At 48.9% G+C, this 11,100-nt stretch overlaps 1 protein-coding gene across 3 annotated transcripts; it reads left to right on the plus strand.

The window, feature by feature from the left end:
* The first annotated feature begins 395 nt into the window (after positions 1-395).
* Positions 396-5,165, plus strand: RPL29 (ribosomal protein L29). Of its 3 annotated transcripts, none has more exons than XM_051627437.1 (4): positions 396-423; positions 2,828-2,872; positions 3,473-3,537; positions 4,971-5,165. In XM_051627437.1, the coding sequence occupies exons 1-4, from the start codon at positions 411-413 to the stop codon at positions 5,085-5,087; spliced, it is 240 nt and encodes a 79-aa protein (XP_051483397.1). In that variant the 5' UTR covers positions 396-410; the 3' UTR covers positions 5,088-5,165. The 3 variants fall into 3 exon arrangements, with proteins under 3 accessions (XP_051483397.1, XP_051483398.1, XP_051483399.1); XM_051627438.1 differs by lacking the exon at positions 396-423 and adding an exon at positions 2,485-2,575; XM_051627439.1 differs by lacking the exon at positions 396-423 and adding an exon at positions 2,592-2,599.
* Positions 5,166-11,100: the final 5,935 nt, after the last annotated feature.

Consider the following 11,100-nt stretch of genomic DNA (forward strand, 5'->3'; position numbering starts at 1 on the left):
CGCCCTGGGATGTGCTGGGAGAAGTTTCTCACGTTACTTTTTCTTTAAATGTACGTATCAGAATATATAGTATCAGAACACTTCCAAAATACTGCATCAGATGTCAACACACCCCTCCCCATACACCCATGCCCCTTTTGGGGTGGGTCAGAGAAGCTCCCTGGAAATCAGTGATGTTTTTTCTGATTTACACCCACAGAGCACTCGTCCCAGCACTGAGCTCCGAGTCACTGACATGACTAAAAAGGGGAGTTATGGTCATTTATCATCCCACGTATCAGCTCCCAGGGAGGGAGGAGGCAACATTAGAGGAACTGGCTGGACTGTGGCATCAGCAGGAGAGCTGATGACAAACCTAACAGATCAATCATTAAAAGCATGTGTGATGCAAGGACATTGGCTGAGATAACATGGATGTCAAAGGTACTGTGAGGTTTTTATTTTAATCTATGATTTTTTCCTAATTGTTTTGCAGCTGGAGTAATTACCATCCTATTTAATGAGTACAGCTCCTTTAATAGATGACACTTGGGCTAACATGAACTAATTAGGTCTGTAATCACTGAAAGTATGATTGAAGGTTTTGAACTGGCCAATTGTACTTGGTAACACCACAATTAGAGACATGGCAGCTCATCAGAGCACAGGAGAAATTAAAGGAGACTTGATCACCCCTAGTGTACAATGATCCTGCCTTGGATCATCTTTTTTACCTGATATTCTGCTCTCGTTTGCACCCTGAATATATTATACTCAGCCCTGTAAACTGATTGTTTAATAACATACCTTTTGGGTCTGATACTGAAAGAACTTGGAAAAAAGGTAGCTGAAACCACAAACCTTTCTGTTTCTTCCTAGGAGGGAAGGCTCAGAAATGAGTGAAAAATATCAGAAGTTTTCATAATCTAATGACCAAGGTAAAGGAATCTAGTAGCCTGTTTCTTTTCTGCCTTCTGCCATGCAGTGGAGGCAAAAATGCCTCTGGAATTCAAATTTACCTTCCTCTGAGCTCAGCTCCTTGGGTTATCAGGAAAGTCAGGGTTTCTCTCTGCTCTTGGCTGTGATGACCTGCCCATAGTGATGTCCAAATATTTTAAGACCTCAGCTCATACAGTGGAAAGAACTTTAAAAAAACAGAGCTTAAAAAATCTGAAGTTTGCATATCAAGGTTTTTTTGGAGAACCTCATATTTCAGCTGCAAAATGCCAGTGAAAGAATGTTGCTATTTTAATATGGTTTTACACTATTTGCTAATAACAGGTGCCCAGAATGAAAAAAATAAAATAAAACCAAATACATTTTGCACCTTAGGTCTTGCTGGAAATTAGAGAAATGCTGAAATTACATTGCATTAGTTTTCTTTTTCCTGCCTATTTTCATCTCAGTTTCATCAGCATTACCTGTCTATCAAGAATAATCTGTGTTTCCCCCATTTTTAAAGCAGGATGAGCATGTTCTTTGCAGGTATTTGAACCTGAAGCAGAGTAGCTAATTGATTTGCAACCATCAGTCACTGAGATAGGAATGTCTGGTTCTCTCTCCTGTGCACTGGTCCAGGGGCTTTGGTCTCCAGGCTATTTTTTCCAATCCAGTTCATTTTAGGCAATCCACTCGTGCCTCTCATCTTAAAATAAAAATAATTTCATAAAAAGATGGCAGCAAGTTTCTATTCTACCACCATACAGAAAAGCCTGGATCTTTTTTTGCTCGTTTTTCAAAGGTTTGCCTTTAGAGCAGAGCAGCCCTGAACCAAAGTGCGGCTGTTCCTGCTCAGACACAGCCCAAGGGGGGGGGGGGGGCTCGGCCTTCGCTTCCTTTTTCCTTTTGCGCTTCCCTGAACCAGTCCATGACCACAGATGCCTCTCCAGGGCCTCACCCCCGGCAGCCCCTGATGGCTGTATCACAGATCTTCCTCCCTGTGGGGTAGCAGGAGCTGCCATGAGACTGAATTCCCAGCCTGGGCTTAGGCGGCCGGATCCAACCCGGAGGGCGGCCCCGCGGCCACGGCAGGAGGGTGGCCCGGGCGCTGGGTTGGTGCGTCTGCACGGGGGGGACACACGGCTTCAACTGCCCGTCTCAGCCGTCGTTGTAGCGTTGTTGGGATACTCGGGCATCCCGGTCTCGGGGCCGTTCTGCAGCGGCGGGGCCGGCCCGGCAGGGCCCCCGTGTGCCCCGTCCCGGGGTGACGGCGCTGGCACGGCCGGCGCTGCTCGTTGCTGCGGTGTGAGGAGGGGCCGGGCGGCCGTGCCACGCAGGCGAACAGCGTTAGATCGCTCTGCTGAGAAGAGAACACCCGGTGCGCGGTTTTGTTGCCCGAGCGCGGCACACGGAGCTGGACGTGCGGCTGAGCGCGGGGCCGTGTTGCTGGGGGAACACAGCGGCAGGAGCGGGGTGGCGGCTCCGCTCGGGCCCCGCTGCTGCTGCGGGTCGCTCGGGGCGGGGCGGGCAGGAGCTGCCGGGCGGAACCTGCCGGGGACGGCGCCGGTTGCGCCCGGGAGCAGCGCGGAGTTCCGGTCCGTGCCCTGTTTCCCAGCAGGCCCCGCGGCGCGCCCTTCTCTTCCGGCCGGCGGCGGCGGTGAGGGGCGCTCGGTGCCATCCGGTGCCATCCGGTGCCATCCGCGCTCGGGGGGCGGCTCCGCGGGCCGGGCCGGGCCGGGCTCACCCGGCTGGGGGGGGCGAGGCGGGCGTGGGGCCGTCGTGGGCCCGGGAGGTGGGAGAGGAGCGGGAGGCCGGGGCTGGGGTCGGGACGGGTCCTGCGGGCCGCGGCGGTGTGAGGCGCCCGGGGCCTGCCCGCCCTCCCGACTGAGGCCTGTCTCCTTCTCCGCAGGTGCGACCATGGCCAAGTCCAAGAACCACACCACGCATAACCAGTGTGAGCGGGGCTCGGCGTCTTGCGGGGCGGGAGGAGGCGGGGAGGGAGCGGGAGCAGCTGGAGGGGCCCCGGGGCTGCCCCGGGGCGGCTGCTGACCCCGCGGGGGGGTTCGGCCGGCTGCAGGAGCCGCTCGGTTTCAGCAGCCCAGTCTCTCTTGCTGTTGAGCAGAGGCGCTGGTGTGCAGGGGTTGGGTGCTCTGCTGCACAGAGTTCTGCCAGAGTCGGGGTTTCTTGGGGTTCAACACAGAAATAATAGATAACTAGGGGATAAAAGCAAGTTTCGTGTGCTTGAACGAAGCACATTCCTGAGTGGTGCTCAGGCCGTGGTACTTGGCCATCCGAAGGTGACCACAGAGATGAGTTAGTTCTGTCTGGTGTTTCTTTCATCAGTGCTGTAAGTTAGAGCTCACGGGTAGGTTCTGCTCGTGCTTAAAGCAGAGTGTGCAGATGTGTTCTTAATGTGCTTTTGATCTGGACAGGAATGGTTAGAAAATGTTCTATTCCACATCATTTCGATGAGATCAGCTGGGGTTGAGACTAATGCAGCTACTTATTAATAGCAGAAATGGTGATTTAAATTGTTTTCTTGTTGTGCCTGTAGCCCGTAAGTGGCACAGAAATGGCATCAAGAAACCCAGATCCCATCGATACGAGTCTCTCAAAGGGGTGAGTATTTCTGTGGATGTTCCTGGGCTGTAAAGCCATTGAGGTTTAAACATGGGGAAAAAACAGTATTTGTATTATTTTGACTGACAAGTTTTTTGCATGCAGGGTCTTGTATTTCTTATGGTCAGAACCACTCCGAGTTTCTGGTTTATCTTTTGCTTGCCTGATATGCAGTTGCGATATTTCTAACCCATCTGAAATCTGCTCTTGTGTGTCTGAAAAACTGGCTTTTAGTTACTGGCCAGTTTTGTCTCTGTCCTGCTCAGGTGGGTGTCACCAACTCCTGCTTCCAGTGAAACAGACACTTACCAGTTGTGTTGCTATTCTGCCTTTTGTGTCCTGCTGTCTCTTTTACTCCTCTGTACCCCTCTGTTATTTTGCTGTGTCTACTAATTCAGGGAATTTCACTCAGAAGATGAGAGCTCTTGGCATTTGTGGCCAATATATATGAAAATCACAGACTCCCAAAATTATTTGGGCTAGAAAAGATCTCTGAGATCATCAGGTGCAATCTGTGACCTAACACCACCACACTGGCTATACCATAGCACCAAGTGCTACTTCCAGTCTTTCCTTAAACATCTCCAGGGATGGTGACTCCACTGCTTCTCTGGTCAAAAATGATAGCATTTTGCTTTTTCTGAGGTTAAACATGTGATAGAACAGGATTTTTTCCCACAAGTGAAAGTGAGAACAGGACGTTACGTCTTTGGGGAAGGTTGTTATTCTGTTTGCTTTGTAGGTGTGCTTACCAGCTTTTTGGATGTGACATAAAAGCTTGTCTTCTGTGCAGCTCAGTGAGGGCTCAGTCCTGCCCTCTCTGGCAGCCTCTGGTCTATCTGTTTGCACTGAGTGCACATGACTTAAGATGATGTGCCAGTTAAAATGCTGTTTAGAACAGCAGATGTTTCTTAGCGGGACAGTAGGTGATAGTTCTGAGAGTTGGTCCTAGCCACGACAGGTCATGTCAGCCATCCATTAGCTGGCAAAAACTGGGAAGCTGCTCTTCTCCATGTGTAGTTTTTTCCTTTAACATAAAAAGGAAAGGCAGGGGGAAGTCACAGTGGCCTTTGCCTGAAGGTTACATGTGAATGTGCTCACCTGCCAGGGTTGGTTTGTGGTTCTTTAGATCCAGAATGCTTTGTGAGATGGAATTGAAGTTTTTATTGTTTACAGCTTCATTCAGCTTGGCCCAGTCCTTCTGTATGTTTGGTTTTTTTTGCTGGGGTTTTGAGTTTGTGTATGGAAATTAAGGGAAATAGCTAGTTAATGGATGGTTATAATGGTTAAAATAATTTTGTGAATGTAACACATCAGAAAAAATTCTGAATTAATCACCCAGCATTTGGGAATAATTGGAACAATGTAGAGATCTCTATGTTTTTAGGGATGTCCCTTCTACACCATGACTAATTTTTTCCTTATTTTTGTAGGTTGATCCCAAGTTTCTGAGGAACATGAGGTTTGCAAAGAAACACAACAAAAAGGGGCTGAAGAAGATGCAGGCCAACAATGCCAAGCAGGCTGCTCAGCAGCAGAAAAAGGACTGACGCTGTTTAAGACAACCAGTTTTCCTATTGGCATGCTTGGTACAGCATTTTTGTAAAAATAAAATTGGATGTAACCAAGTCTTCATTTCCCAAATTTGAGCAGAGCCCTCCAAAAGTCTTGCTTGCATTGTATTTTAGATGCCAGTTGTGCATTAGGCCTGTGTGTAGTGACCAGTGTGTGGTTTTGTTCCCAGGCAAATCAAGCCAGGGAGCTCTGGAGAGGTTTTGTGTTGTTGTCAGCCTCCATGCACACAAAGTAGGACGGCTGCTCCCTCCTTGGGGCTGTTCTGCTGTGTAACCCTTGGTACAGGTCATAACTGTTTAGTAGTTTAAAGTCTGTTTTCAAGTTGTAAAGTGGTTATTGAGTCAAGTTCTAAAATGTAAAGAAGGACCAACTTGTTTCTTTTTGTACAAACTGAAGCCAGTGTTGCCTGCACTGCTAGGTGATGGTTTTCAGTACAGGTGAAGTTCCCTTTGATACTGGCATGCATGTTCAGAGTTCTGCCTTACCACAGTTTTTGTGTTAGTCTCCAGAGGTGTTTCAGCAAGGCGAGATTTACAAGGGCTGTTGCATGTCCACTGCTTTGCTGTGTGGGTAAGGTAGTTACATGTATGTAATCCTGAAAAACAGAAGAGTTTTGAGGGCTGGCTGTGATGTTAAGAGATCACAGCAGCTCAAGGTGGTGTGCTCTGGAATTCCTGAAAGTATCCAAGTGTCAAATGGTGCTACAGTGGGAGGAGCGTGTGAGGTGTTAGGACCCCATACAAGATCCATATATCTCACAGGTGCTGTGTTTTAATGGAGGCCTTTCATTCCAATAACAAAAAAGTACCTGTGATGAAATGTGCTGACTGGTGAGATCAGGGGAGGAACACTGAGAAACCCGAGAGGTGCAGTGGCAGGGTCCTGTCACTGCTTTCCAGGAGAGGGCTTGGCTCTCCAGGTGCTCCTGCCGGCAGAGCTGGTTCAAGCGCTGCTCTGTAATTACTGAACTGAGCCGCCGCCTGGTGCAGTCTTACCGAACTGTTTCTGAAGTTGCAATTCCAGTGCTTGTCCACCCGGTGGCGTAAATCCGTGCACCCACACGAGGGCTGGAAGTTCCCAAGTACCTTCTGACTGCAGGAGAGCGGTAAAAATTTCAGCTGAAACATCCAGTTAATGTGATTGCTTTTCTTTTTTAATAGCTTAGCCAATTACTAAAATGCAATGTTATTTTGAAACAGGGTAGATATTTTTAATTCTTTATGGCTTGGATTCAAAAGTATTTTTGTTTTCACTTATAAAAAACACCACCCAGCCCTAATACAAGTAAAATAGAGAGATGTAATCGCTTTAAATTCGGGAGTTGTGGGCTTTTAAATTCTGAGGGAAGTCTGCAACTCCCCAGCTGTCTGATTCCTACTGTGTTTGAACAATCCAGGCATCTCTTGGACTGCTGTGGAGGTTGACATTTGTCAATGAAAAGAGCTTTATTGCTGGTCAGGAGGGGTGCTGTGCTGGAGAGAGTGCATGGTCAGAAGGTTTGTACCACCAGCTAGAGTCTGGTAAACAGTCAAGACGAAAGGGTTCTCTTGTCCCTGCTGCCCTCAGGAAAGGCAGGTTAACAAGTGAGAAGTTCCTGGTGGCTTTAATCCTGGAGTAGTTGTTTGGTGTTTTTTTTTAAGTGATAGATCATGCAGAGACAGTTCTACAGCACTTAAATCCCACTGGCCCCAGTGGTGCCTGCGTGCCTGTGGGCATCAGAGGTCTGGGGCTGTGTGGCTGGTGCCTGCTCTGCTTGACCAAATTTGCCCACAAAGACAGGATGGTGCAGCTGTGGTTAGTGTGCACATCTGATTGCCTCGGGCAGAGACACAGTATGGGGAGATATCTCCTTGCTACTGGTGTTGGAAGAACGTGATGGCTGGTCCAGCTGTGTACGTGAAGGTCAGTCTGCAGATGTTTGCTGCGACAAGAAGAATGAAGAAAAAGCCTCTGAACAGAGGACTTGATGTTTGTTGGGCTACCCCTTCAGCCATGTGTCTGCAGATCTCCAAACTGTTTCGTGTTCTGCATTTGAAATCTCTCGCACAAAGGATTTTCTATCTAAGAAGGGGGATTTAATCTCTGCACCCCTTAGTGTCTTCCCTGGAGTGCTTGTGTTGTAAAAGGAGCTCATCCACAGGATGCAGTTTGAGGGAAGAGGGAGAGTCAGGGGTGAGGCTGAGAAAAGGATCTTGGCATCTTAATGAGAAGCAGAGAGGAGGATTTGGGCTTCCTGTGGCTCCAGGCAGCTCCCCCAGGCCTGCCTTCAGGAGCAGCCTTTTCATCTCACTGCCCTTCAAGCTGCCCTTCAGTGGGACAGCTTCCCAAATAAGGGCTTGCTGACTTTCTGACCAAAATAGCGGCTGCGTGACAAAATGCAGCACAGAGGAATGTAACCTTAATACAGGCATCATTGTGTAGCAAGGGACAGGAATTTTGTGAGCTTCCACAGCAGCTTGGTGTCAGGTTTGTTGCCGTCTTCTCCCTGCGCACATGCTGGTTCCATGGGACACTGCCCGGACGCCAGTTGATCACCTATTGCATTTTCTAAACCCGTGGCAGCTCAGTCCACGATGCAGAGGTTGCCTCAGCCCAGAAGGGAAAGCTGCAAAGGGGAGTCTGAGCTGACACAGTCTCATGGTGGATCTTCATCCTCTTTTTCCTGCTGTGTGAATTTCTTTCAGTTCTGTTGGTCAAGTGAGGCTGGAGATCATTTTGGGGAGGATTACATGTACAGAGGCCAGGAGTTGAAACTAACTAGCAGCTTTGGCCCCCTTGAAACTATTCGCAATATGCAGAGCTCTGTCATCTTTGACATCTGAAAACTTCAAAACTCTTATCAAGTCCTTGGTGTCCTGCAGGAAGCCAGTGAGCTTGAGACAGTCTGCTCAGTGACTGCCATCCATCAGGTTACACATTTTGTTCTTGCTGCCTCGTACATCTCACTGGCTGCAGATGATTTCTCCCCTTTGCAATTACGAGGACTCAGTATCAAGTTCCAGTTTGGCTCCTTTTTTGCCTTTGATAAAAAACCCACAACAAAACAACAGGGAGCAAAGGGCATGTAACCAAATACTGAATCAGCTCATTTGGCTGAGGCCAGAAATGGCGTGGAAAGCCAAGAGCTGAGAACTGAGGAGGAAAAATCAAAGCACTGCAAAAATCTCTGATGGGGCAGTGTTCACAGAGGATGTTGATAGTGAAAATTAAAAGTAGAACTGGATAGATGTTGCTCTGTCCCCCTTTACCAAGTTTCAGAAGTGTGTTCCAGCATAAAGCAGTGAGCAGGAGTTCTCTGTTGCTCAAGTTTCAAGGCTGTTGGAGGTGTTGCTACACAAGTGGAGCTTTGGTTTGGTGTTGTAGGTGAGATGCAAGGGTTTTATTAGGGGGATGTGTACAAAATGTCCTCAGATCTTCCTGCAATCACTTAGTTCACACAGCAAAGTTTTACTGAGGACTGAAGAGAGCTCTTGGATATGCTGGAAGAGCTGCAAACCAGGGTAGGAATTACATTGGCTGCACACCTTGTCCCAGCTGGGGGGTTAAGGGCACAGAGGTCTCAGGAGAGGGTTCAATGGCTTTTTGCCTGGTTAAAAAAAATGATGGATGGATCAATGGCTTTTTAAAATTATTTTCATTTTTCCAAGCAGTTCTGTTGGATTTATCATGTTCCTTAGAGGCTTCTGGCATCAAGGTTTCACTGTGCTTGCAGGGAAAACTGCAGATTCCGTGGAGTTACATAGTTATATGGACAACTCCAGGTGGTTCTCATTTATCTGTGAAGGCTTCAGCCAGCCTGAGCCTGTACTGTTTACTGGCTTTTCAGATGCCTGGCCCACACTCTGGCCTGTCATGTGTCACATTCCTAATGCAGTTACTCCCATGTTTTAGCCGACAGTGAAATCCACCTGCAGCACCTCATCCCACAGCACTCACTGTCCTACTCAGAACAGTCAGTATGTTATGACAAATTGGTCTTGCAGTAGTTTTTCTGACTCCGTACAGAGTGTGATGACCTGCTGGCACCTCTGGCCTAAGGACTAAAAAAGCCCAAATAGTCCTTGGCGAGTCTGCTCTTCTAGGGAAAAGTTTGAGCTGCTGCAAGAGCCTGGTCCTCTCTGCAGGCATCAGCTTCCCTGTTTTACTCTTGGAAAGGAGTGGGTTGTGGTTCACTGCTGCTTGTGCCAATGAACTAAGGCAGGGCGAGCTGAGACATGGATGGGTGGCTCTTGCACCCATCCTTTTTCCTGGTGAAAGCAAGTGTCCCAGCTTCCCCCAAGCCACCACATTGGCTGAAAGAAGAGGATTAAGCTAGGAAAGTTGTTGTTTGATTGTTTTTTTTGTCATCTTCACCCTTTAGTCAGCCAAAGCCTGTCAGTAAGCAGCGGTGACTGTCTTGGAGATGTTCTTGTTGGGTGTTCAGATCTGATCAGGACAGAGGAAGATAATGGGGCTGTTGATGATGCCTGCTGAGATGTGATGTGAGCATGTGGGAGTTGGCTGCCCAGGGGCTGGATGGCCATGGTTGGGGGCAGAGCTGGTGTCACCTTGTCTTGTGGTCAAAGCCCAAGTATTTACACCTCTGTGGGTGTTTCCAGGCCTGGGGTAAAACATGTCAGCTGTGTCCTCAGAAGCAGGTCAGGAAAATTGCTAGTGCTGTTATGCAGAGGTGGAAAACAATAATGTTTTTTTGTTTGCTAGGCTATGGAGTCATTGAAAAGAGAAAATGGTAACACTCACCCATGTTTCTCCCTACAGTGTAGTTCAACCAAGCACCTGTGCCCCTGCAGTTCTGCTGAATCAGCAGGAGCCATGTTGTTGAGGGCATGGGTCCCCTGGGGACACCCCTCTGAGCTGCTCTTTTAGAGGTTTGCTCCATCCCCTGCCTGCTTTCACCTCAAGCCTGTTCAGGGTGAATGACAGTATTTCAGTATGGCTACAAATGAGACCATGTGTCACATCAAACACAGCTGCTCAGGGTTTTATTTCCACAAAAAGCCCCTCTGGTTCTGGGAGGAAAGGCAGAAGGATGGTGCAGCAGGCCCAGGGGCACTGGCATGGCAGCAGGCTGCCCAGGCCTGAGGGCAGCATTGCACGGTCTCATGCCTTGCCCTGCCAATGTTTATTTTGCTTGAGTAAACGTTTGATTTTGTCGACATGACTGCAATGTGTGAGCTGTGCTGGGGCTGTCATTCGATGGGAGGAGGCAGCAATGTGCAGGGAGAGCTGCTAATGCCACAGGAATGCCATGCTTCCTTGGGAGGAAGGAAGATGGTGCCCAGGGCCCATGGGATCAGCACAGCTCATCCTGCCTGCCCCTGCTGTAACCCTACAACTGGGGGCTGAGAGCCAGAGTAGGATTGTACCTTGCTCAGGGCCCCTGGTGCCCAAATGGACATGTTTTCTGAGGGAAAATAGGGTGTTTCAGTTATTGCAGTGAAGTCTCCCAGCCAAGGCTGCCACAGGGCTGGGTGAGATGGAAAGGAGGCACTCAGGCCTGCTTAGGAATGGCTTTTATTCATGTTTGCAAAGAAAACAGAGGTCTTTATGCATGCAGCACAGCATGGCTGTCAGGATGGCAGGCAGGGAGGAAGGGTGTCCCTTCAAGACAGCTGGGACAGGAGCAGGGTGGGGCATCCATCACCCAGGGATTTCAGTGGGTGATGGCATAAGTTATTGTTACTTCTCATTTAATTGCTAAAATAATGCAGATGCTCCTGTTAAACCAGTGCCAGCTCCTGAGCTGCCCTCTGGTGAGGAGATGCAATATGGCAGCTCTGCATCAAGTACTTGTGGTTCTGTTGGCTGGGGGTTGTCCCCATGCTGGTGGCCAAATATCACAGCTTTAAGCTTCAGCTGTGGTGTCACTTTCCCATACATGGTTCACTGGTACTCAGAACAGCCCCGAGGAGTGGCCCCCGTTAATTAGGAGTACACACTGGGATGAAGCTCTCCCTCAGTCTTCCAAGGAATGACCATCTGAGGCAC

Source organism: Apus apus, chromosome 9 (genome assembly GCF_020740795.1).
Source record: "Apus apus isolate bApuApu2 chromosome 9, bApuApu2.pri.cur, whole genome shotgun sequence".
Lineage (NCBI taxonomy): Eukaryota > Metazoa > Chordata > Aves > Apodiformes > Apodidae > Apus > Apus apus.

Coding starts and splice junctions, on each gene's coding strand:
- RPL29 (XM_051627437.1), top strand. Junction 2,873..3,472: donor CCACACCACGCATAACCAGT/GTGAGCGGGGCT, acceptor TTGTGCCTGTAG/CCCGTAAGTGGCACAGAAAT. Junction 3,538..4,970: donor GATACGAGTCTCTCAAAGGG/GTGAGTATTTCT, acceptor TTATTTTTGTAG/GTTGATCCCAAGTTTCTGAG.